The sequence below is a fragment of the Salvia splendens genome, chromosome 14, assembly GCF_004379255.2.
Source record: "Salvia splendens isolate huo1 chromosome 14, SspV2, whole genome shotgun sequence".
Classification (NCBI taxonomy): domain Eukaryota; kingdom Viridiplantae; phylum Streptophyta; class Magnoliopsida; order Lamiales; family Lamiaceae; genus Salvia; species Salvia splendens.
Window position 1 is genome coordinate 11,153,767 of NC_056045.1, and position 27,356 is coordinate 11,181,122.

At 36.4% G+C, this 27,356-nt stretch overlaps 1 protein-coding gene and 1 long non-coding RNA gene across 3 annotated transcripts; both read left to right on the forward strand.

Annotated features, from left to right (window-relative positions):
- The first annotated feature begins 6,355 nt into the window (after positions 1-6,355).
- LOC121765694 lies at positions 6,356-8,259 on the forward strand. Its single transcript, XR_006042852.1, has 2 exons — positions 6,356-7,856; positions 8,020-8,259. It is a non-coding gene; the product is annotated as an uncharacterized LOC121765694 (long non-coding RNA).
- A 5,740-nt stretch (positions 8,260-13,999) lies between these two features.
- LOC121763591 (5'-nucleotidase domain-containing protein 4-like) lies at positions 14,000-26,075 on the forward strand. 2 transcript variants are annotated; one of them, XM_042159644.1, is made up of 17 exons: positions 14,000-14,500; positions 16,092-16,396; positions 16,685-16,762; positions 16,894-17,108; positions 18,561-18,653; positions 20,895-20,978; positions 21,520-21,636; positions 22,032-22,137; positions 22,229-22,288; positions 22,411-22,464; positions 22,974-23,031; positions 23,546-23,622; positions 24,490-24,560; positions 25,071-25,131; positions 25,367-25,426; positions 25,555-25,617; positions 25,693-26,075. In XM_042159644.1, the coding sequence occupies exons 1-17, from the start codon at positions 14,350-14,352 to the stop codon at positions 25,813-25,815; spliced, it is 1,776 nt and encodes a 591-aa protein (XP_042015578.1). In that variant the 5' UTR covers positions 14,000-14,349; the 3' UTR covers positions 25,816-26,075. The 2 variants fall into 2 exon arrangements, with proteins under 2 accessions (XP_042015578.1, XP_042015579.1); XM_042159645.1 differs by having other exon boundaries at positions 14,364-14,524.
- Positions 26,076-27,356: the final 1,281 nt, after the last annotated feature.

The following is a 27,356-nucleotide window of genomic DNA, read 5'->3' on the forward strand; positions in this document are numbered from 1 at the left end:
CTTGATTAATATTGGTCTGAAACTGTGAAATGTTGTAAATTGCGATGGGATTATTACTCTTGTGAGAATGAAGATATTCCTATGGGAATCGAAACTAATATGACGTCTTTGAAAATGTTGCTTGGAAGTGTGGGATGATGAAAATACATGGATATGAAATTGCTTAATACGACTATGCCAAAAATGATGAATATTGTTGTGCACACCCCGATAGGGAAAATCGGCGAATATGTGATTGGACTTCTATGAGTTTGGATAGATGAAATTCTAAATGATTGATATTACATGAATTGTGAAACGTGAAGTATGATTGTGAACTTGTATTGGTCGATGTTGAGATTTGCTATCACGTCCGCGAAACTGCAAAATTTACTTGAAGGAAATACATGTTGCTTCCATGAACGACAAAATTTTATGCCTAGGAGGTTGAAATTTCATGACCATGAAACTGTGAGTGATACGCGTGTAGTTGCGAGTTGTGTTTGTGATACAGATGAGCATGATGATTTATGAAATGCGATTCCATGGATGATTGATTGACTGAGTGTTGCTATTCACATATATTAATGTACGATGTTTGTTATGCTATGGAACACCGAATGACTTATGCGAATAAATGTGTTGATTGTGCAATATATGGATGACGTATATGTGGTGAAAATTCATGACCGATGAATTACGAGGTATTGTATAGAACCACTATTAAAGTGAAATGTGGAACTTTTGATCTTTGTTGCGAACATAGGAGTCATATGAAGCTTGAGTTAGGTAATGATCAAATATACGTTGAAGTACGAGACTTCAAGCTATGCTTGAAATTATAGAGTGCCTAAGAGGTAGGCCAGACTGAACGTGCTAGAACTTAGTTGTAAGTTGACAACTGCAATATAACTTTCCTGAGTGATAAAACCAACGAAAATATATATTTCGAACTTTGGTATATCCTCACAAGGGCGAGATCATACCTAAGATCTAATAAAACTATGCAGTCTTGCATACCATGCCAAAGTGGCGATGCGACACAAGTACGATGACATTTACGACACTTTAAGACCACGTGTGCAATGGCAATGCATCTCGAAAACTACGTGGCATGGCAAGAAGACTTTGAAGATGCGACCATCAAAAATAGTTATTAATTTTCGACGATACGATGAATCTCAACTCGGAATCCACGATTTCATAGAACGATGTTACCATGTTCAGGCTCCCAAAAATGTGCGAGGGAGTGCGACCCTCGTTGCTAGAATGAACGTTTTACTTTCAATAGTACTTACTTGGATTCTAAGTTCCTTTCGGGACGTTTTGAATAAACGTGAGACCTTGCCTATTTAAACACCTTGGTTGACTCCCAATTTGCAAGTAATGTCCATTATTTTTTTTCCCTATATCGAGTCATGACTCACTTGTCTCGAAAGTTTGTGTTTGCCTTTGTAACGTTGGATAGCTTGATTGAGTAGTCTCCTTTGGTTCATCATTTATAAGGACAATATTTTGACCTTATGAACTTCCGTCATTGAACTTCATTCCTAAGGTTGTTTGTAGTTATGACCTTCAGTATGATCACACCTGCAGACATGTTTTTTTCAAAGAATGGAATATTATTCTTGGAACTACTGGTTCACCTCTTTATTTTCTAACCATGTATGTGACAAGTTCTTTCTTGCAGAAGTGAAATTCTTTTTAGCTCGGTTTCACTACATATATTGTTTCATACTCGATGATTTTCTTTCTGCAACACCAAGTCAAGGCTATCCTGTTCTTTTCTTCCTTAACGGGTTGATCGTGTTAAATTTCTGAAAAGTTCCATTCACTTTGAGTTGTCTTTAACAAACCTGTGAACCCATTGATGTGATTTCATCTTTTCCAATAACATGATGTTGTTGAACTTTAAACTTAACATATAGTATCACGAACTTAGATAGATGTTTCATTTTTATCATCGGCGACAAAATCCAACTAATTAAAATGAGATAGATAATTATATCTGCATTGTAGGAACTTTGTAATAACATAGCCATCATTTTTCAGAGATAACCATATTCGACGTATTGTGATGGTAAGTGAAATGTAATCGGATTTTGTCGTTGGTGATAAAATTGCAACAACTATATAAGTTTGTGATATTATATGTCAAGTTTAAAGTTCGTGTAGAAAACAAATATTTGGAATGTTTCGTGATATTAAGTCCCAATAACCCCCTCCCCCCTTTTTTAAACCAAGTACAAAATCTAGTAATTATTTATTTCTTAATTTATGTGATTTATATTAAGCATATGGTGTTAATCATACGCTATTTTAACTTGTCAATATGTGTGAGTTTTCTGCAACCAAATATTATGTCATTTTGGATAGCGGCTATTTAGCTATGTTGGAATTTTATCTTCTCCGATAGGTATTCTAATAAATACTCTATAGTACAAAAATATAGGGAGTAGGAATTTTATCCATTACAATAAATAAGGGTAATCAAAACTCTTAGCAGTCTTTGAAAAAAAATACCACTACTAGAGTAAAGGCCAAAATTAATTCTAAATATATGGTCATTTTACGATTTTGGTCATAGACATTACGTTTTGAATTATTACATCCCACACATTTCAACTCGGGCCAGACACAATCCAAAATGGACGGAACCATCAAATAGTAATAGTCAACGTGTATTAACCCGATTTTGACCCAATTAAACGCTTAATTTTGATTATTTGTGCCCTTAAATATCATTGCTTCTTAGCTAATTTGTTGGTAATGTTAGGAGAGGAAGAGGCATTGAATCCACGGAGATGGAATTGCATGGGTTAGGTCATCGATGATCGGAAGAGGGAGTTTTGGGCGTGTTTATCTAGCAACTCTGCGGAAGCCCTCTTCCAAATCTAGCTCTCTGCCGGCGGAAGTTTCCTTCGCTGCAGAGGAACCCTTACATAAGTCAGTGCTACGACGATGAGATTACAATCGGCAGCAGCGTCCCCATGGCCTTCAATTTGATGCTCGAGTACAGCTCTGGAGGAACCTTAGCCGGCAGGAACGGATTGGACATGCTCCTAGTCGGAAAATCCGAAGCCTTAAAGCTGAGTATAATTACCTGGACTGAAGGGCAAATGCCGCAATTTGCATCGAACAACTCAAGAAAGAGTTGATGAGTGCTCCTCTTGGACAGCGGTGGCGGGGGAGGGGTGGCAGCGAGAGCGTCGATGGCGGATTTGGCCTGCGGTATCAGCTTTTGAAGATAGTAATGGGGTTTCAGGTTTTGATAAGACGAAAAGTGAGATTTAATTCAACGCTGCAATATGAAATTCAGGAAGTAACCTACAACATACTAATTCACTGATCACTTCATTACTCTGCCAGCATTGATTTGGGGCAATAAAAAACTAAAAATTACATTAAATTATGTCAATAGAGACGCACGCACATTAGATTTGATTTCGTGATGAAGACCATATTAGAGTTAAAATTTATTTTGAAACCTCAAATATTGGACAATAATATTTAGTCAACCGAAAAATCAAAATTCAAATAAGCGTTACACTTTATTTTTACAATAAATAGAAAGTAGATCTCACATTCCATTAGCTCACTCCACTCACATTTTATTATAAAACCAATATTAAAAAGTGAGTCTCATATTACACTAACTTTTCCCAAACACAAATAAACTAAACATCTATTAATGGGGAAATACGAATTCCGATATACAAACAAGTTGAACATATGATAATGGGGAAACTGTTTTCCATGACATAGGTGGAAAGTCATGCACTTAATGTTGAAGGCTGTAGGTGGAAAGTCATAGCACTTAAAGTTGAGCTTAGACATTATTGTATGAGGTGCCGAGTTCGAGCCCTCTTAGCATCAGTTGTTATTTCTTCCTTTCTATAAGAATTTATTTGTAATTTCCTCATTCATACAGGAGTTAATTTTTTTTTTTTAAAAAGTTGATGAAGGCGACTCGTTGCTCTATGTATAGGTGATAGATCATGCTCCCTATAAAGACCACACTTTTCTTGAGCTCATGTATGTCTTGAACGTTATCTCTCATCATCACGTCCACAAATTGGCACAACATCTATCAACACACGACCACTAAGGGAACTAATGAATTTTTCCCTAGGGGCCTAGTAAATTTTTCTAAGGGAACTATTGAATTGGCTCACGTATTTCTTCTAGTAAATTTTCAGAATCGTGACGTATATCCACTAAGTAATCAATAACCTCTAAGGGAACTAATGAATTTTCCCAGGTGCCTAGATGATCCTTCTAAAGCCACGTGGGTGTTAACAGTAAGTCAAACTAAGGTCATCCAATAGTTCATGTGACAACCATCATTGTTGGAAAAGTAACTAGCCCTTCTAACGTTCCTCCAAGCTAAACCGGATTTGGTAAGAACCACGTTCACTGCTTAAGAGCATCCACAATAGCTTTGGACCAACAATATAGCATAGCAATAGTCTAGCCAAAAACTCCTCATGTAACATCATCATGTACTTCCCACAACCTAGCCACTGCCTAGCCAAGCAACAGCCTAGCCAAGCAACAGCCTAGCCAATGCCCTAGCACAGCAAATAAATTGACAAATACGATTAATTCATTCTAATTGTTGGTGTTTATCAAATATTAGAAAAAAAATGAAGTGCAATGAGTTGTAAATATAAAGCATAAATAAAAAAAGTTCGGCCAGCCGATCGCTCGCCGCGCAATAGGCTAGCCGGTTAGTCCATGCCCGACCTCTCGAGCTCTTTTTTTTCCTCCGTTTTCAGCCTGCCTACCGCAATAGCGGACTAGCCGAGCGCCTAGCTGCTGCCTAATTAGTAAAATACTACTCCCTCTGTTCCATAGTAATAGAGTCATTTGCCATTTTGGTACGTTCTATAGTAATAGAGTTATTTCCCTTTTTAGTAAAAGTCAACACATTTTTCCACACCTACTTTACTCTCTCTTACTTTTTTCTCTCTTCATCTCTCTACCTTTTTCATTTTCCACTTTATTCTCCCTTTACTTAACTCACCTAACACAATTTTTCTTAATCTTCGTACCGAAAAGAAACGCCTTCATTACTATGGAACAGAGGGAGTATTAGTATTTCTTTTTGGATAATACAGATTTTAAACATGAGCTATTTCGACCAATTCGATTGTCACGACCGTACTTTGCTAATGATAGCAAAAGTGGGAAATCCGTGACTAATAAGCGGAATTAACGAAACGGGGAAAGAACTCAAGGGACTTGCTGAAAGACCAATCAATTGATACCACAATTTAGAAGCCAAGTATTTGATTACAAGATCTCAAAATAGAATAATTCATCATATCAACTAAATCAGAGTTCGAATGTGAGACTTTGAAATTCTCACTTGACAAAAGTACAGCGGAATAGGTCCTTACTAAACGACTTCGTGTATGAAGACACGAATCGTAGAGAGATCCACTTGATTATTTAATAGCATCGACTCCGATCAATATTCCTTCCTCTTGACGTTCAACCTGCACATTTATAAATACATGCAGGGCTGAGTACAGGAGTACTCAGTGGACACGTGCCGAAAACAAAACATACAAATATAAGTTGTCATCCGTCAACAGTATCACACGGGGGTTTTTCTTAAAAAGGCCTGAGCATACTAAATTCTTTTGTGATCTTAAAAGTCCGACTGATCAGTCTAAGTTCTTCAAATTTCCTACCATGTCTAAGAAACTCGTGCCGTGAAGGTGGCCACCTTCAACGAACACCCTCGCCGGCCAACCTCTCTCTAGGATGGCTCACAGCGCTCTCGCATGAAATTTCGAATAGGATTTGCGGTCCTATTGGGAACCGAATTCTTTATCAAATTTTTGGCATCGCCAAACTTTCGGCATATAGCCCTCACAGACAGGTCTCGAAAACAAACATTTTATGGCATGACAACAACTTTAACAGGAATGACCAGATATCCATTTTTGAGAAAAAGGTATTCATCACTTCAAAACATTTGCTTTATATCCACACTATAGTGCTGGATATTAAAAGAAAGCCCACCTGGTATGCTTATCTCCAATTAAAATCCTCGTTTGGCCTCACTTGCCCTTGAATAGTTTCTCCTTTAGAAATAAATAGCGTAACACGCTAATTAGTACTCGAACTATTTTTCTTGAAAAGAATGCATGCATCCTATAGGATAGCGTCTATCTCTTAGTCTCGGCTTTTACAGGATTTTTCCTCAATCCTAACTCGGCTTCACTGCCTTGCAACATTTAATTATTCTCTTTACTTATCTTAGGGAAATTATATTTTCTCTTAAATAATTAATTAATAAAGTATGGATTCTTAAAATCCCTTCTTAAATCCTTTTCTTCGGATTTTTCTTAAGGCGTCGCGGGGCGATGCCGGTCGGCCCTTCGCGTCTCTGCTTATTTTTCCATCTTCAAAACTCAAATTATTCGGAGATTAATTTAATTAAGCTCCAAGCTTAATTCCTTAAATTAATTCCTTTCCAAATAATATTAAATTTCCAAGTCTACTAATTAAAGTAGCTCACTCCAACCAAAATCTCTCGGCCCAAAAATTCAATCGGCCCAACTCATTAATTATTCTAGAGGCCCAAGCAATTAATTTACTTGGCCCAACTCATTCTATTATTCACCTCTGGTCCAATAAACAAATTAATAGGAGCCCAACTAATTTATTAAAATTGGCCCAAAAACTACTCCCTTTTTCCTTCTTCTCCATCGTGACCTCCTCAAATCATCATCATCATCATCATCATCATCATCATCATCATCATCCCCAAATGACATCCCCAATTTGGGAAATCACCGACACCTGCTTCCCCTCTCACGCCTCCTCCAGCGAAAACGCCGATTGAGGGGAAACGCGTCGCCTTTCTTCCTCTGGTTCTTTCTCAATTCTGAATCTGTAAATTTTCTTTTTCTAGATCGAAGCAGCGCTTCCGTCCGTCCTCGTCTCCTTCTCCGGCGAAATCGCGTTGCAGTCGGCTCGCTCTCCACCGATCATTGCCACCGGCGTCGAGTTCTTTCTCCCTACGAGGTTGCCGACAGAGAAGGCGTCGCCCCCTGCCTCCCTGCGAAGTTACCGATAGGAAGGAGGCGTCGCCTCCCTTCCACGGCTTCGATACCGACCGCCGCTGCCCCCATCGCATCAGCGTTCGCCCGTCGCCGGTCCGCCCGCCGTTCACGCGGCCTCCGTCGTCGCTGCTGCTCAGGCAGCGCCGCCTCCTCTGGCGATTAAGCTGAGTCCCCCTTCCCTTTACCCCCCTTAATTTCTGTAAATTATTCCGTGAGTTGTGGAGTTCTCTATTGAAGATGTCTTTGGAATGAGGCATTGCTGATCTTGGTGCCTTACTACAGAAAGCTAATTGTTTTGGTATTTGCTCACTGTGAAGGGGTTTTACAAGTTGTTTGCTACTGTCATTGTTGAGATTTTACCTATATGATGCTTGCTTCTTGCTATTGATGTGGAGATCCTATTGAAATCCTAAGTTCTCGGCTACTAATTTGCTTGTTCTAATTAATGCAAGAATTGGTTCCGGGGGAATTACCTCAGCTTGATGAACCTTGTTCTGCCCTCTTACTGTCACTGCCTCGCGCTGCCCGTTCCTCCCTCCGTCGCACTCCACGCCTGAAAATCTTGGGCCGAAAGAGTGGAGGGAAGGGCGATGGCTGTATTTATAGGCTAAATTCTTTGGCTTCTTGTGGCAGATTTTTGAGCATTGGTGCTTCTATTTTCGGCTAGGGGCTTAGCTCCCTTTTGAGCTTTGTAACTAGGGTGATCATGCTAGATTGGTGTAAGTTTGGGGCTGCCATTATTGGCTGGTATCTCAGCCTCGGTTGAGGAGGAGGAGAGTACTTTGTTGCCTCAAAAAGGTCTTAGTGATGAGCTCATTCCTTGCCCTTTTTTGTTCTTTCCCTTTCTTGGAGGATTGGTGATGTATTGCCTAGATCCCACACTTACTATCTTGAAAGAGCCTCCAACCTTGAGTCCTTGTGAGACCTATTTCTAACACCCTTTTTGGTGCTTCACTTGTAGGTACATGGCTGTCCAAGCTTGGTGTTTTATGGAGCAACAATCGAGAGAGGAGGAATGAGAGGAAGAGAGAAAGAGACCTCACTCTTGGAGCTCTTTGTTTTCTATACTACTTTAGTTATTTCCAAGATTGTATTGTCTTTTTCATGTACTATTGATCATGTAATTGCATCTCCACATTGAAATTTGTATTTCCAAATTGTACTTTTAAATAAAAGCATATCTCATACTTTTATCCTTGAATGCATTTCCTTGCAACTCGTTGTTTTTAATACAAAACTTGATTTTTCCCAACGTCGGAAAATACAACGAAAATTCTACTCCCTCTAAAAGAGAATTAGGCGAGATAATGAATTCAATTTATCCATAACAAAAGGAAAGAAATTCTGGGGTGTCACATCGATCACCATGTCCAATTTGGTCAAATGCATTCATCCCAACATCTGTATATAGCATCCGCAATAGCGGACTAGCCGCCGCCCTAACCGCTTGCTAGTCCGCTATTGCGGATGCTCTATACAGATGTTGGGATGGATGACTTTGTCCAAATTGAATATAGTGATCGAATTGGTCAAAATAGTTAATGTAAAAAATCTGCATTATCCAAAAAAGAAACACTAGTAGTATTTTACTAAGTCCTAATATCCAAATAAAATATAAAAAAATATGCAAAGAACAAGATGGGACTAGGCCAAATAAATGAAGGGTCATCATATAATACAGTCTTATATATCCATGTAAACTGTAAAAATCCTTTTCAGTAAATAAATCTAAAATAACGATACTGACCCATGAAATAAAGAAAATCAATCATTTTCAGTAAATAAATTCAAAATAGCGATACTGACCCATGAAATAAAGAAAACCTAAAATAAAAATAACTAACTTGAGGTGGCGAACGCATTGGAGACGGCGGAGCAACTCTATTCGAAACATGGAGAAATGAAAACATTGTGAGTGGCGTAGCAAATACTGATATTGTGGAGACAATATAGATAAATAACTTACCAAGCAACCGACGCTAAAAGATCTTGAAGAAGAGTGAGTAAAGTTTAAAAATGAGAAGATTTGGAGACGATCAAGAGAGTATAAATAGCCGCATTAAATAAATTAGATTTGGAGTGTTTGTAGTCTTCATGATGAAAGTAAAGAAGAGAATACAAAAACAATATTGCTTCACCGAAATAGGCAAGCTTGGGTTGCGCAATATGAAGAGAAACAAACATTTAGTTGGAACGAGGAGATTTCCTTGACTGAAATTTTAAGTGCAAACGACAACAAAAATATTGTCTAAAGTATATGCCACCTTCTCATGTCAATCTCATGTTATGTCAATCATTTCCTACCCATCAACCACCATTTTAGCATCAAATTAATGTAGTAGTGATTTTTGACACTAAATCATCATGCATGAAACACGAATATTTATAATAATCTAAATTAGGGTTGGGTCGATACGGTATATTGTATCGTTATCGTATCGAAAATATCGATATGAAAAAATTTCACATTGTTACTGTATCAAAAGTTTCGATATATCGAATTTCGGTATATCGAAATTTCCATATGGATAATATCTATACCGTTACTGAATCGATATTTCGGTATATCATACCGAACTTCGGTACGATATACCGGAATTTTATACCATTTCGAATGCATGTATACCGAAAAATATAATTTCAAAGCTGAAAAATAAAACCAAAATTAATATAATTTCAACACAATGGAATAAACATTGTTCACATCCTCATACGTGTTATTATTATAAACAGTATGCATCGATAACTCAATACGTATTTTACTTATTATATTACTATAAGGCATTTTTACTTTGTTTACAATTTATTATAAAATATTAATTTAATATAAATTAAATGATCTAAAGATTAATTTTACTTTGTTAATAAGATCATTTTAAAGTCTTTATGGACTATTAATTAGTGAGACTATTATTAATATTGTGTTACCCAATTTTGATCCAATTAATTATTTTTATAATAAATTTTTAATTATTTTAAAAATAATAATCACTCTCAAACCCCTAATTTCCTTCCCAATAACAAAATCAAAACATTCGTTATCTCCAAATCCAATTCAAATTCAAGCAAATTTGAATGAATATGTCATTTGTTTATGAACCATGAAAGTATTAAGTTACAGATCGGACTTATCTAGGGCTGGGTAAATATACCGAATAAATGGTATATCAATCGTATCATATAAAAAAATATTGAATTTTCGGTATACCGAAAGTTTCGGTACGATACAATATTGTATCGTAAGTTTTCGATACAATAACAATATGGATTTTATCATACCGTGGTATACCGCTTTATATCGAACTTCTCCGGACCAACAAAATTTTTTCAACCGCAAATTATTATCTTAATTGAAAAACATAATAAAATCATTTGTCTATTTAATACCCCCTCCGTCTCATAGTAGATGTCACACTTTCTTTTTTAGTTTGTCCCCCGAAAGATGTCATATTTTCTCTTTTAGAAAAAGTTCATTCTCACATCAATTATAAAATTATATTTTCTCTCACCACTTAACACACAAAATAGCATCTTCTAAAATTCTGTGCCATTTCCCAAGTGTGACATCTACTATGGAAGGAGGGAGTACTAAAAACTATGTTAAAATTACAATTGTTTCTGACATTATCATATGATTCACAATTAGAGCATCCACAGTGGGGCGGGCATTCCGGCGGACATCCTGATGGAATTCCCAAAAACACCTCATGCCACGTCATAAGGACATCCCACTGCACAATGACGGAGATCCCCAAGGACATCCACAATAATAAAAATTCACAAATTCACCAAATTAAACAATTTATGAAATTAAAATTTCGACACGAATACGGACGGAGAACGTGCAATGATAATTTCATTAAATAAAAAAAATAAAAAAAGTATATTTCAACAAAAAAAGTCTAAACAAATTACATTATAAATATCAACGACGACCCCTCCTCGTCCATAGCTCTTCAATTATATCGTTCTGGAGTCGAATATGGGCTTGTCGTTGGCGCATATCGGCAAATGCACGGACTCGATCGGTCTTGTCATGGGGTATCCCCATACGTACATTGGTGGTGGCCACGCCGTGGCTTGGACCGGCAACATCAACACCATCATTGGCCCAATCTGTCAGTGCTGGACCTTCATCTTCAACAATCATGTTGTGCATGATAATACATGTGTACATGATATCAACGATGCTGTCAATATACCACAACCGTGATGGAACCTTCACTGCCGCCCATCGCGCCTGGAGCACACCAAATGCCCGCTCCACATCCTTGCGCGCTGCCTCCTGACGACCTGCAAAATAGATCTTATTTTCGTCTGTTGCGCATATAATCGTCTTCATAAAGACGGGCCACATAGGGTATATCTCATCCGCCAAATAATAGCTCATATTGTGCTGGTTTCCGTTGGCGACGAACTGACGGTGGGACCAACGCCCATGCACTGGTCGTTGAAAAAGGGCGACGACTGGAGGACGTTGATGTCGTTGTTCGACCCGGCTACTCCAAAATATGCATGCCAAATCCACAGCCGGTAGTCAGCTACCGCTTCAAGGATCATCGTGAGATTCTTGCCCTTGAAACCGGTAGTGAACACCCCTTTCCAAACGGCGGGGTAGTTCTTCCACTCCCAATGCATACAATCTATGCTGCACAACATTCCCGGAAACCGTACTTACTCCCGTGCATATCCATCAGAGCCTGGCTATCTTGGGGGTAGGCTTCCGAAGATACCTATCCCCGAATATCTCCCTAACTCCCTCACAAAAATACTTCAGACATTCGCGAGCAGTCGTCTCGCCGATGTGGAGGTACTCATCGAACATGTCGGCCGCACTTCCGTATGCCAACTGCTTGATTGTTGCAGTGCACTTATGTATGGGCATGTGGTCGGGTTTACCAACCGCATCCTCCCTCATCCTGAAATACTCGTATCGACGCTCTAAAGTGCCCACGATACGCAGAAATAGCGGACGATGCATCCTAAAACGTCTCCGGAACATGTTTTCCCCAAACCGCGGCTCCAGAGCGAAGTAGTCCTCATACAACCGACAGTGTGCAGTGATGTAGTCCCGGGGTACTATAGTTCGACGATGGATGGGTCGAGGTACCGCCGGCTGCTACTGCTGCTGCAAGGCCGCTTGTATCGCGCTATTTATCTCCCTGGACGTAAGGGCCCGCAACTGTTCTTTAATTCGCCGGCGTACGTCATCAGCACCCCCACCACTACCACCTGCACGCACCACTAGCCATTTTGGATATATAAAAAAACGTAGAGAGAGAGAAACTCGTTAAAACAAGTGGTGCAAATGAAATGAAGTTCATCGAGTTGTATATATAGAGTTTTTTTTTTAAATTAAAAATCGAGACGTCCGCCGGGAACCCGCAATGGCGGACGTCACGACGGACGTCGCCGGAAAGCCGCGGATCTGCGGTGTCCGCAGCGGACATCTGCATCCGTCCTTCCCACGCCTAATGGCGGACGTCCCACGCGGACATCCGATATGCCGGTCCGATGTCCGCTGGGACGCCCGCCACTGCAGATGTTCGCATCTTTGCGGAAGGGTGATGCTAAATGGCCATAATATGGCTAGCCATAAAACTAAAAAAATAATAAAATATTGTACAATTAATGCTAAATCAATGAAGTTAGTGCATCTAAGAAGTATCAATATTCTAAAGACTAATTTACCCTTAAATATACAATACTCCATCTTAATATTGTTTTTGTATTTTCATATAAAAATGCATTTGTATCTAACTAACAATCTGATAATTCGGACTTCAAACTCAATTCTCCATTTTCGACTTATACCAGAAAATTATTATAAACATGCTTTTAGGTTTATAATTAATATTATGCTCCTATACCTTCATTTCATTTAATATTGCGAGATTATATCTGGAATTATAGAATAAGCTAGGACCTTTATTTAATTAGTTGGTATATAATTGAAGGAGTAATAAATAAGAGCAATTAATTAGTGAGTAGAATATATTATCCACACTTTACCCTTGCTAACACGCAGACGCAGGAGTTTCAAGTGTAATTTTGGCTAGCTGAACCCAAAACCACAATGGTCCACCTCTTTATTTGCTTTTACTTAATTATTGAAGGTTAATTACCGTATTCTAATTTATACAAATATTATAACATAATTTATAAATTATTTCAATTTTAAACGGTATTGTGAAGTGCCTAAAAATAAATAAATTAGGCTAACAATGGTTAAACTTATGCCGTCAAATCCCCACTCGGACCCATTCCCCACACACCAATTCCCATTACTCAAACTCCATTGAAGAATTTAATACTCCATTAATTTTATTAGTAAAGGGTTATTTTATAAAGGCACATGAACAATAAATAGACTTATTAATTTATTAATTGTTTGTTATGTATATTGATCAAAATATCCTATTATGGCCGGCCATAATGTGGCAGATAGCATTTCCCTTTGCGAAAATCGTGACCACCAGAAAATTCAATATCCATACGTCAGCTTCCATTGACCGAAAATAACAAAATAAACTTACTACATAAGTTTGAAAGTCATTTTATTTAAAATTTTAATCAAATACTGTGATTGTACTCTACTTTTTTTTTTAAAAAAACTTTTGGTTTCTTCTTCATACACTGTGGAGTGTTATTTTTTCACAACTTTTACTGCTTCAGTAAAATAATCTTAATAGTGTATAAGATATGCAAAATTGTTAAAAGTAAAATAAAAAAGTCATTGATTTATACTCAAGCAAGTTTTAAAATCGCAGACCCTCCCCCATTCCATTTTTAAATTTTTGATGATAAGCTAATTTAATGGAATTCGGAGGGAATAAATTCGAGAATAAAAAAGGAAAAAACACTGTACTATCTTTATCCGTTAATTTCCGAAGAAAATAAAAATCATATTTTTCCAGGCAGAAAATAAGCCTGATGTCGCCATCACTTTAGCAACAAGGCGTCTTCTTCCTCATTACTCCTCTTGGCATCTCAAGACTGTCAGTTTTTCCGTTACTCCAAAACACACACAACACGTTCGCCAAAATTCCCCAACCAAAAAATTCGATAGAAGAATCCAAAAATTCCGCCAACCACCGCCACCACAGCTCGCAACAGCTCCGCCTTGCTCCGCCGCCACGTGGCCGGAGAATCCGAATTCGAACCGCATTGTTGATTGTTTTTTAATGCGTCATTTAGTTCGAGCAGGCGCATCGAATTCGAATCGTGTTCGGGAATTCGGTTCTGCTATTTTTTAATCGTCGAGGCGAGGGGATGGCTATTTAATGCCAAGATGCGTATCGCTAGAGGACGCTCATTTTCATTTTGCGTCTCGTTGTTTTCTGCTCCTTCCTCCCCCGGGATTTTGCATTTTCATTCGCCTAGGTTTTCTTCTTCGATCTCCGATCGGTTTCCGAGTAGAAGGAAGGTCTTTCGCAGCAGAGGTTTGTGTTAGCTCGATTGATTGTGTACGTGAGCATTCCTCTTTTTCTTTTTACTTGTTGGAGTATGTGTTTTAAGAAGGACTGTAACTCATTCAAGTTGGAAAAACACTTTCTTATTTTTTTTTTTTTCTGGTTTATGGATCAAATTCTGCTTTGGAAGCTACCTACTCTTTTAATTTCGACGCGCATGCTTCATTCCTTAGAGAAATCAATGATTAATTGGTACATTATTTTGTTTCTTCTTTCACACCTCCATTGATTGATGTTGAAGGATTTATGCTGAAATAAAAAAGGAAGAAAAGAATTCGAGAAAATTGTGAAATTCATTGCTCTTTTTAACCGAGTCAGTGTGTCGCAGCGCTTTATTTTCGTGAACTTTTTGATGTCTTTACTTTCCAACCGAATCATCTTGTTTCTCATAGACATAATGAATGGTGGTTCCTATTAGTCTAAATGCATTAAGGACATGATTTTTTCCAGAAGTTTGGGGCATAGGGAAGCCTGGGGTGATGCCTCCTTAGACATAAGGTAGGGAAGGCCTTGGATGAGGAATATGTATCATTTTGAAGAATAGGATAATTTTGGAAAACTAAGGATTGGTCAGCCATGTAATGTCGTTTGCAAAAGGAAAATAGTATTAAGTGCATGACTGCCTTTTGGGTTCTGAAATTCATGCATGGAGGGTGGGAAATGAATATGTATGGTGATGTTATTTGGATGGGCTAATGAATTGTGTATAGATGCAAGTTGCCAAGCATTGATCCCTGATCTTGGGGTTTGGAAAGCTCATCTGTTGGGTTTAATTATGATGAGTTTGGGCACTGGTTAGGGGGTGGGTTTCGGTAAGTAACTTGAAGGGTCTTGTCACATTATGTCAGTTGATATAATTGAGAGCATAACTTTGACAGATAACTGCAAGGAGTAGTGAGTATTTTTAAATTTAGGTTTTAGCTTACAACACTTAGAGATACCCCTTATGCATGAAATCTTCTCTAGATGATTCCATATTGCATTTCATGTCATTCGTCGTACTTATTAAATTGAACGTTTGATTCTATTGCTAACCTAACATATAGCTGCCAGTGGGTGTTTTATTTGTCAACCATAAAATCAAAGTACTCACTTCCTATCCTCAAAAGAATTCCATTTCTTACTAATTAATGCTTATCTCATTTGCCTGTAGATGTTGTTCAAATTCTTGGTTCTTGTAAAGTTTTATTGCCTTACTGATATTGATCACCCACGTTGAAAGGCTACCAATAATGGAAAATGTGTATTGAACATATGGCGGTACATTTGTCCAATGTGAAATTCTTGGTTGATTGTTGTATCATATACTACCTCTGGCCACAAAAAATAGACTAGTTTTACCATTTGAGCTGTCCACCAAAATTAGACCAATTCCCCTCCCCCCCCCAGTTTTAATATGAAGTAACTTAGCAACATATACTATTATAGGGCATTTAACTGAATTTATAGAGCTGGCCTGCTTTGTCCAAATTTAATTTCCAGAGTGCATATAAAGTGGTATGGATGATAAATATCTGTTTGAATGCAAATAATTATAGTATACTTGTCTTTTCTTGCACAGAGGAGTCAAGTGATAACCAGCTTTATAAAAGTAATACTATGGACAGCAAAATAATGCAGTTTGAGAGGACTAACAGCAATGTGGATGATAAGCACCCTTGTGTGTGGTCTTCTCCTGAAGGAGGACAAATGATTGACATAGGAAAGCAGATCTTTTGCAATAGATCTCTAAACATGCGTAGTATAGTTGCTGTCGGATTTGATATGGATTATACGTTGGCGCAGTATAAACCAGAGACATTCGAATCACTTGCCTATGAGGGCACAGTAAAAAAGCTAGTTCATGATTTGGGATACCCAGCTGAGGTTAGTATTTTCCTACTGTAACTGAGCTTGCACTTAGCTTATCTCAAGTTGTGGGAAAATGGAAAGTAATTTATTTGAGTAATGTTATTTATAGAATAAAATGTAAGCCTATCTTGCTAAAATTGCGATTTATTTTCCAGTCCTCCAGTTTCAGTCTCCAGAATCCATACTTGCTGAGTAATATAAATAATGTATATGAAAGACTTAGTATGTATGATAATAGTGTTATTCCTACTTATATTTTGGACTTGAGAATCTTTAGCATTTTAACTCAATTTGCTTGTGTAGTTGCTTGGTTGGTCATTTGATTGGACTTACATGGTCAGAGGGCTAGTCCTAGATAAAAAGAGAGGCAATATACTGAAGGTATGTGTTTCTTAGTTGCACATTTCATAAGATTCCAAAGGTGGTACTGAAATTCTTCTGTAGTGAACTCTATTCTAATTTGATTCTTGTTTTTATGTATTTATGAAATTGTTTGTCTCGTTCTGCGTTAGATGGACAGGCATAAGTATGTCAAAGTAGCTTATCACGGATTTAGAGAGCTATCAAAGGAAGAGAAAGTTGCTACATATGGGAGTACACTAATCCGTGATGCATTTGATGAACCTGAATATGCTTTAATTGATACCCTTTTCTCTCTGGCTGAAGCTTACTTATTTGCACAACTTGTTGACTTTAAAGACAACAACCAGGGAAAAATCCCCGCAGAGTAAGAGACCTACAACACACTTCTGTTTTAATGCATTATCTACTGTAGTTAGTCAGTCCCCTTACTTTTGACCATATGATGCTGTAACAAATTCGAGCAATGCTGTGAAGTTCATCCAACTTCTGAAGAAGTCTCATATTCACAATACATGTACTTTTGGATGAATCTGGGCATCCTAATATCATTTTTTATCTTTGAACAACAGTGAAATTTTATAATTTAACTTTCACAAGTGATATTTGAACTTGTGTGCACAGTTGGATTACATGAAAATGTCATTCCCTGCTTGAAGCTATCAACGTAGTGGCTAATATACCTCAGAAATAGTGTTATTATTCAGGATTGCTAGGTGATAAGCAGTCTAAAATTGGCTTTAGATTAGCTGTAATACGACAAGGTCAACTTTTATGCTAGACCTTTGTTATCTATATATTCAAAATAGTAAGATTATTCTTTTATTTCTCATATTGCGTTTATTTCATTCGTCAATTTGTAGCATGTTTAACGAATTATTTTGCGGAACATTGTTTTCCCTGGAAGAAATTGTTAAATATCTGCTCATGTTTGTTTTTGCGAGTTCCCATCATGAAGATAGAAGTTAATAATCAGTAAATAATAAATTGTTAAAACTGTCACCGCTGTATCAGCTGGCTATTATTTATGTTGAGAAGACATGTAAAAGACTTTCTATGATTTCTTGGAGAATACTTATTTGTAACTTTTGCAATTTATATAAAATGCGTAGAAAAAATTAATGGAGAAACATGAGTTTAGAACTGTAAGAAGTGGCTTATATATATGTAGAATACAAACATATTGGAATTGACCATTCCATTAAAGATCTGGCACGATTTGATCTTACACAAAAAAACCTTATGTGAGATTGGGAAATAAGATCCTGTAATACTATTGAATATTAATACTCCCTCCGTCCGCAAATAGGAGTCCCATTTCATTCCGGCACGAGTTTTAAGAAATGTTAAGAAAAGTGGGTGGAAGAAAGTCAGTGGAATAGGGTCCCACTTGTAAGTATTAGTTTTAAATAATATATGAGTGGAATGAGTTGGTGGAATGTGGGGCCTCTTTACCATTTATGGTAATTATGAACCGGGACTCCTATTCGCGGATGGAGGGAGTAACACTTTAGTTTGAAATGCTTTGAAATGGTCCAACTTTTGTGTCAAAAGAATTACTGTTGATATTCAAAATATTGCTTTGATCTTTCTGGTTCGTGGATATTTTCTGTAAGACCTACGTAAAATGCTCTACCTTTCACTACTTTTGTAGTTTTGAAATACAAAGCTAACACCATGAAGAGAAGATAGTAGAAACTCTCTAGTTAAGCTATTGACTACACGTAACAACAATGTTTGCTGCTTTCATATAGTAGAGATTTAACTTGTACTCGTAGTATTCTCATCATTGCCATGTCATGACTTTCATGACTTGCAGCTACTCTCGTATGTATAAAGATGTTCGAGCTGCAGTTGATCTGTGCCATCGTGATGGGACATTGAAAAAGATGGTTGCAAAAGATCCCCAAAGGTAATTACAAGGTCTTCAATTTTTCTTTGCAAGTGCAGAGTAGCAATTGGTTTGTTTTTCTGTCGAACCATATGCATGGGAAAGAATGTCGAACTGAATATTTCATACAGTCCCGAGGTTTCCTCTTTCACACACATTCCTTTCATGTATTTTTTCTATTATTTTACCATCTAAAAACATCTGATAGTAAATGCATGCACGAAACTGGTAATATTGCCTGCTTAACCTCTAGTAGCATTGAGGGAAGAAACAATATATATTCTACTATTTAATCGTTGAAAACATTAAACGTGGTGAGCCTCTCATGTGGTCTTCTATCTAGTGTTAAAGTAGTGCAAAGCCATGCTCAGGCCCCAACGGCCCTGTTGTTAACTACCTTTTAATTTATGCCATATCATTTTTATCATCGCATTCATATCTGCATCTGTTGTGAATTGTGATGTTGCAGCTGTGGATCTTTTTGTTTCTAGTGCAAATGGATTTTTCGGAACTAAAACCACTATTATCTTTTTAAAATTTTCATTTTTTTGTTATCTTTTTTATTTTTCTCTAGAGGTTTGACTTTCGTCTATCTTGATTCTTGGTGTGCCTTATACTCATCTAGAACAGCACAAAATTATTCCCGAGTTTTACAAACTGTCATTTTTTTATTGTAGACAAACTACGTATAAAACTTTTCTCCAATAGAGCATGTCGTCATTATATAGAATAATCCATCTCATTTGCGCATACTTCGCTTCGCCTATCATGAGTCTTGGTTTGCCTTATATACTTATCTTGAAAAGGACAAAGGTCTCCCGAGTTTTTCAAAATGTAATTAATTTTATTGTAGAGAAACTATAAAACTCTTCTCTGAGAGAGCAAGCCGTCCATATATATATATAGCATAATCCATCTCAATTTTGCATAATATATAGCATAATCCATCTCAATATCTACATTTCTCAAATTGGTGTTAACTTTTATCAGTTTCTTTGTAGAAATTGCTATGGAGAATCTCTCTCTGGCTCCCATAGATTTCATTGGTATAATATAAAGATTTAAACTGTGACTATAATACCACCGTTATATAGACAGATCCATGTGAACCATATAAATTTCAGTATTATTGAATTGCTATGAAAAGGAAGCACTCCCTGTCCCCAAAAAGTAGTCCTCTTTTGCCATTTTGGTCAGTCAGTCCACCAAAATTAGTCCAATTCTATTTTTGCAAAATTTTCACCACATAACACTATTAATGATGCAGGCCCCACTATCTACTAATACTATTTTAACTACAATTTCTCTTTCTCCTCATTCCCAAATTCTCTATTTATAGGAGACGAGGGGAGTGTAAAATAATAATTCCAAAATGTAATATCCAAACCCAGATAATTAATTGATAAGTAAAAAGCATTTCTCGAACTAGATTCAGGGTCAGATACAATTATATGGATCTGGTTGATATATAAGAGCTTACAAAGCATTTCGTTGCTAGAGATTTTAATGCCTTGGTTCATGAATTACATTTAAACAAATAAATATTAATAATTCCTTAGTTGCATCTTCAGTTGTTTTAGGATGTATTTTCCGTTACGTCTTGCAACAACATAAAAGTTAATTTTTCTTGATTCTTGAGTTTTTCATTATTTAAACTTCATTACTGCATGATATACAGATGCAGTGTGGAGGTTGTTCATTTGTAGATGGAGATTTTAATGCAGGGTGACAGTGGCTATATTTTAGATTCTCTTCTCAACGCATATTTTAACCGACACAAGGCTAGTAATTGTTTGTAAAGGCTGAGTGTAATGAATTCAGATGTCTTGATCTAGGAATGTCAATTACCATGAATGGCGTCATGGTTATTGAAAATAAACATCTTTTGTCACTTCTGATGAAAGAGTAGTAAATGCTTTGTAATACAAAGTTAATAACGTTTCAGTTTCAGATGACCAAATCCATTCATATTACTTCTGACCAAATGCACGTATCATTTTTTGGTTAGATAGTCATAGTTTGACAGCTATGTTTTCAGCTCTTTTCAGTTTACCTTGTTAGGCCTTTTGTCAATTTACATTGACAAACTATCTCATAAGTTCTTCTCTAGTTACCCTGTTGATGCTTGTGTGAGGTTACATTACATTTTTGTGATCATGCAAAGGTTCATATTTTACATCACTGCTGTTCTCTTATTTTGCAGTGCAACATTAGTTAGTGATTATTTAAATCTTAACATTGAAATCATGCTTATCTACTCAGATATATCAACGAAGACTCCTCAATAGTTCCCATGCTAAAGATGCTTAGAGATTCTGGCCGTGCTACCTTTCTGGTGACAAACAGGTAAAAGAATCCTGTGGTTTAGAATATGTTAAGGAGACTAATCATGAATGTCTTATGAAAAATATATGTTATAGTGCTCTGCGCTCCAGTGGATGAAATGGTTCACCAGACTTACTGCTTGACTAAAATGCCTCAGTACTTATACTATAATATATTTATGCAGTATATCAGGTATTATTTTGTACAAACTTATGCTATATTCATCATACAAGTTATTTATGTCATTTAGGCCCATCTCAAGGATCTCCTTAACCCTTCATGATGCTTAATGGGAAAGTTTACAGTTGTAGGATGAGAGAGTTCTGCTTACAGTAATTGCAATAAATATTAACGATATGTGATAGTATTGATGGGTTACGTCTTTATATGTCAAATACTTGGAATTTCTGCTAAAATAAGTACTGCCTTTTTAATCTTGTACAGATTTTAGAATACTAGGATCTATTCTCTATCATCCATAACAAGTGTGTGTTGAGACTGATTCTGACATGAATTTATATCATGGTGATGTCTGACTAAAAACGATTCTTTTATTCTGCAGCTTATGGGATTATACAAATATTGTGATGAACTTCCTCTGTGGACCAAGATCAGCGGATGATTGCTCCGTTCTGAATTTTGATTGGCTTCAGTATTTTGATGTTGTTATTACTGGGAGGTTGGAAGCTTTCCTTTCTTCTTAGAAAGTTCTAATATGATCACTACTGCATCACCAACTTTTAGCAACCTGTGCTGAAATTTCATATTTACACTTTTAACCATCTTTAGATGACTTGATGTTGTTATTTAAGGTGTCATGAATCGGTGTTTGTTTGTGGATAGGATGTATTGAGCTAACTTCTATGTCTTTCTTGAAGTCTGTGCTCTATCATCACACAGTTCTTTTTACCAGAGAATTATAGTTAATTAGAGTGCACATTATATATGTTATTGGTCATAGTCCATGGCTTAATCATGTGCTGAAGCCTCTGATGATGGATAAATGAGCTGAAAGTTCTCTTGGCTACCTTGTGATAACTTCTGACATTACATGTTATTACTTATTTCCAACAGTGCGAAACCAAGTTTTTTCCATGATGAAAACCGTGCCAGTCTTTTTGAAGTTGACCCAGAGTCGGGTATGCTTCTTAATACAGATAATGGAACTCCTATGCCTCAGGTTAGTGTACATTTTTATAATCTTATGAAACAGATCATTGTGCGCGACTCCTGCACAAGGCTGATTGACATTACTTTTATTGACTAACCAGGTAGATTCTTCTCTAAGGTTGCCACTAAAGATCCTTGATAAAAGCTGTCAAGTTTTCCAGGTAACCCTGTTCAGTAAGCTACTGTTGCCCTCTTGTGAAAGATGAAAAGAATCACCAGCAGTTTATCTCTATATTGATATCCTTCAGTTCTGCTCACTAATTTTCCGGAGTTACACTTTCAGGGAGGAAATGTTGGCCACCTGCATAAATTGCTGTCCATAGAGTCAAGCTCCCAGGTACTCCATTCAGTATGGATGTCCACATTTTTAGGTCATGTCAATTTTAATCTCTTTATAGGTCAACAGAGTCAAGCTCCATTGAGAAATCACCAGTGGGCACTGGGCATACTAGTGCTTGAGATATGCATGGACCATTATACTTTTTTGGAAATTGTGGCTTACAAAACTATGCCACCTGTTCCTAATATGAGATAGACACTGGATCATATGATCCTAATAATACCTGAAAAACTGGTTTTCAGTTCAGGTCGTTTCTTTATTAGACAAATTAGTACATTCTGAAAGTTGCTAGTAGTTTTTCATTCTCCATTTGTTCCTCACTCTTTTAAACTGATAGTAGTCCTTTCTCATTGATACTGTATGAGGAATGGTACCTTTATTAGTAGTCTTCATTCGCCCATTGATACTGTGTATGGAGGAAAGATAATTTTTTCCATTGTGGAGCTCGGGTTTTCTGTGGTTTTGATTTGTTAGAATATTTCAACAAGGTACATCTTATATTTTAGGTACTTTATGTTGGAGATCATATATATGGAGACATTCTGCGGAGTAAAAAAGTTCTCGGTATAACATCTATCATCTCCTTCATTTTCATGATAAGTGCGGGTTCTGTATTCATTGACTGCAATACATTTGCTTAATCTTGAATACTTGGTTCATTCGGAAGGGATAACATTATAATTGATTTATGTTCGACTAACAACATTAGGTTTGAATCGTGCAAGTAATGCTATCTATTTTTTGTGATGTGAAGAGTTGTTCTAGAGGTAAATCTCTAGAATATTTTCATGAGATATTTTTCACCAAAAAATTATCTAGTTAAGACTACTTCATTTTCTCCTCAAGAAAGTGCTAGCCTATGATTGGTTTTATTAGCCTGAAGTGAAAAAATAAATTCATGTGTTCAGATCTAAATTGTAATAAGAGTATTGTGATAAGTAGTATATATCTCCACTATTTAGCTTCATTAACCTCAGATGAGTTTGTTTTTTGTTTAAATAAGAAGCACATAAGTTAAAGATGCTGTTGTATCAAGTTATTTTCTGATGTTTGATTCAGGAATGTTAATATTTTGTAGGATGGAGAACAATGCTTGTTGTTCCAGAGCTTGAGAAGGAAGTAGAACTTCTCTGGACATTAAGAGAAACTCGCAAGGTATATATAATAATCTACGGGTTTTGGCATATCTTAGAGCTTCCGTAATTTCTTGAGGGATTTGCTAACCACTATGTGTTGTGGATGGGTATAAATGCTGGGATTTTTTCTACTTTGGGGAAGATCTACGAAAAGGTTCCCAAATGGGGAACTTTTTATTTATTTACAAAATCAAGAAAAAACGCACACAAGAGTGCGTTTTTAAAAACACCACGTTTGAGAAACGCATACAATGCATGTAACATTTATCAAAACTTGAGAATAATTTAATACCAAGACCAAACATACCTCAATTCGTGACAAAATCTTCAAGATAGTGTGCGTTTGGTCTGTTCAGACAGAATTGGGAGGGGCTGCATTCATTCCGCAATTTTGTAAATAAAAATAGGCCTTCATTTTGGGAACCTTTTTCACATAGATCTTCCAAAGTAGAAAAATTTTATATATGCCTTGCCTATTTTTTGAGATTGTCCATCTTTATATATGAAAGATTGGTGGGGTAATGCTCAATGTTCTCTCTCAGTCAGTAGACCCTTTAAGTTACAAAGATTGTCTCACATTTCGGAGACCATCTTTTAGTAATTCAATTCTTATATAACTACCAGAGAAAGGTTTTTGTTTCATTTCTCGTTTGGTGGGGTAATGCTTAACGTTCATTTATTGAAGAAACAATTAGTGAGAAACTGATGATGATGATGGCATTATTCTTTATTTGCTTCATTTCTCTAAGCTTCAAATGCTGTGAGAAACTGACCGCTGAATATTTTGATGTTTCTTTCTTCTACCTTTGTTGTGTCTGTGATCATAGACTATATTAACTTGGCCCTTGATTCCGTACATTTATACCTTCATGTTAATTCTCTTTAGGAACTTCAGTTGTTGAGGTATAAGCGTGACCATATAGAGGACCAAATTCATCATCTGAAGTGGTCTCTCAGGTACTTCTTGGCTCTGTTCCTTCTCATTTTCGAGTTTCAAGCCACTAATATTATGTGTCTGGAATTGGCGTTGAAGCATACATACTGCTCAGCTGGTGATAGAAAAGAATCCAGGATCAGTCTTACAAGAATTCTTCCTGCCCAGCTGATAAAACTGTTTCTACAAAATATAATCTCCCGCCCTTAAAAAAATGAAAATTCGATGCGTATATTAATTCTTTCTTATGGGCTCTGGACACTAACACTAAGTTGGATTGCATGGTTTAACAAAATAGGGACTAAACTGCTGCGTGTGCCACCTAAATTTACCCTGGTGATGATAATCCCCGTTCTGCATGTCGCTAGCAATAGGACTCCTTACTGCAGTGCCATACCACCCATCCTATTCAAAATATTACTCAATTTAACAAGCTTGTTGTCTATTCTTATGGTTTCAGTTGTAGAATCAAATAAACGTGCACAGCATTTCGAACTTCTATTAAGAACCTTTTTCCCATGCTCTTTGATCAGGTTTGATGGCATGAACTCTGTCAATAATGAAGAGCTACTTTCTGAGCTAAATAAATTGGAGGTTAGTACTGCTGAGACAATTTTATTAAAATCAATATACTCAGACAAGTAAATTAGTTATGTGGAGGCGTCCTATGCTTCTAAACTGACATATTGTAATAACCAACTGAAATGCAATAGCTTGCTGATTTACACTTTCACTTATTTTAAGCTATATCATCTTCTATGAAATGTTGAAGAGTTAATTGGAAGTGTTTTGTATGCTCAATCAACTTCGAATGATCTCTTATGAACAGTGTGAGCAGGAGGGAGCACGGCTGAGTCATCAAGAAGCGCAACGAGAATGTCATCAGAAGGTAAGACGTGATAACTAAGAAGCATAAATAAGAATCATAGCAAACCACCAGTAAAGTGCTTAATCAATAAATAAGAATCATAGCAAACCACCACCAAAGTGCTTAATCAATTGATCGACATGTCTCAGTTCCACAAGGTATGGGGACAGCTGATGAAGACCGGATATCAAAATTCTCGCTTTGCTCATCAGGTGAGTCTTACATCTTTTAAAACTATGCCTAGATTACAAAAGATGGTTGGTATTCACTCGGTAACGCTTGTTCAGGTGGAGAGATTCGCTTGCCTGTATACCGGCCAAGTTAGTAATTTGAGCCTCTATTCACCGGACAAGTACTATAGACCAAGTGAAGATTTCATGCCTCATGAGTTCGATATCCTCTCCCTCTGAAGATATGAGCAACAAGGAATCGACTTGTGTGAAGGTAGCGGCCGTTTAGACTATTCACCCCATAGAAGTTGTGAATCATTTTCTAGGTCCCCAATTTCATAAACTCTTCACTTTTGTGTCGATAAGAAAAAGTTTTAAACTGCGACGCTGGACTACAGTGTTGACAGAGGAATGTAATAGAGTGTTGGCTCAAGGCTGAAATATAACTGTATTATGCTTTAAGAAAAGGTAAATGGGTTAGCAATTTTATGCATTGAAAACACCATCCAGGTGATTTTGCTTATCATGATGCTAGAAATTCTCATTTGATCCATGTCTTTTGATTTTGTAACTAGTAGTCGCAACTTAATTTAGAGTAGATATCAAAATGAGTCCTTTATATTTGCTCGAATGTTTTTTTGGTTTTGTACATTAAATGTGACTAAACAACACTAAAAAAACTACGATACTTAATACTCGCCTCCTTCAAAATATTGAATATAAATCAAAACATACTAGCTCATATACTATGGTTTTGATGGAATTATTGAATATAAATCAAAACATATCATTAAGACTATTTTTTTTCGATAAATATAGAATTGGCTAGCTGTAAGCCTGTAAACATGACTTTTAAAGCTTCGAGCATACGGGCCCATTTTTTGTTTTACCCAAGTCCTCTGAAAATTGAAATGTCGGGATCGGCCCAGGCCCAGTATGTAAAAGCCACTATTTAACAATTTTAATATTGTCATTTAAGATCTATCTAGCATATGTATTTCCTTTTTTTACATCATAAAAATAGTTTTGTTTCTAACCACCCAAAAAATTTATACTCCCTCAGAACGGAGTTAAAAAATGAATATTAGTGTGTTAAGTAGATAGATAAAAAAAAAAATAAGAGAGAGAAAAAAGTAGATTGAATGGATAAGGTAAAGAGAATAAAATAAGAGTAAATAAAGTAATAGTGAGAAAAAATGTTTATTATTTGTATATAGAAATGATTCAATTATAAGGAACTTCCCAAAATAAAAATAAAAAAATGACCCAACTATGATGGAATGAAGGGAATGAAGGGAGTATTCAGTAAATTTTTCTTTCATTTCACTAACCTTATCTTTAATCAATTTTCTCTCTTTACTACTACAATTGATTTTTCATGGATAATGTAGGTTTTTACTGGAAGAGGAGCAGAAAAAGAAGGTAGTGAGTGATATGTAAGAATGCAGGAATAAATAGTGTTGTTTCTAACCACCCAAAAAATTTATACTCCCTCAGAACGGAGTTAAAAAATGAATATTAGTGTGTTAAGTAGATAGATAAAAAAAATAAGAGAGAGAAAAAAATAGATTGAATGGATAAGGTAAAGAGAATAAAATAAGAGTAAATAAAGTATTAGTGAGAAAAAATGTTTATTATTTGTATATGGAAATGATTCAATTATGAGGGAACTTCCCAAAATAAAAATAAAAAAATGACCCAACTATGATGGAATGAAGGGAGTATTCAATAAATTTTTCTTTCATTTCACTAACCTTATCTTTAATCAATTTTCTCTCTTT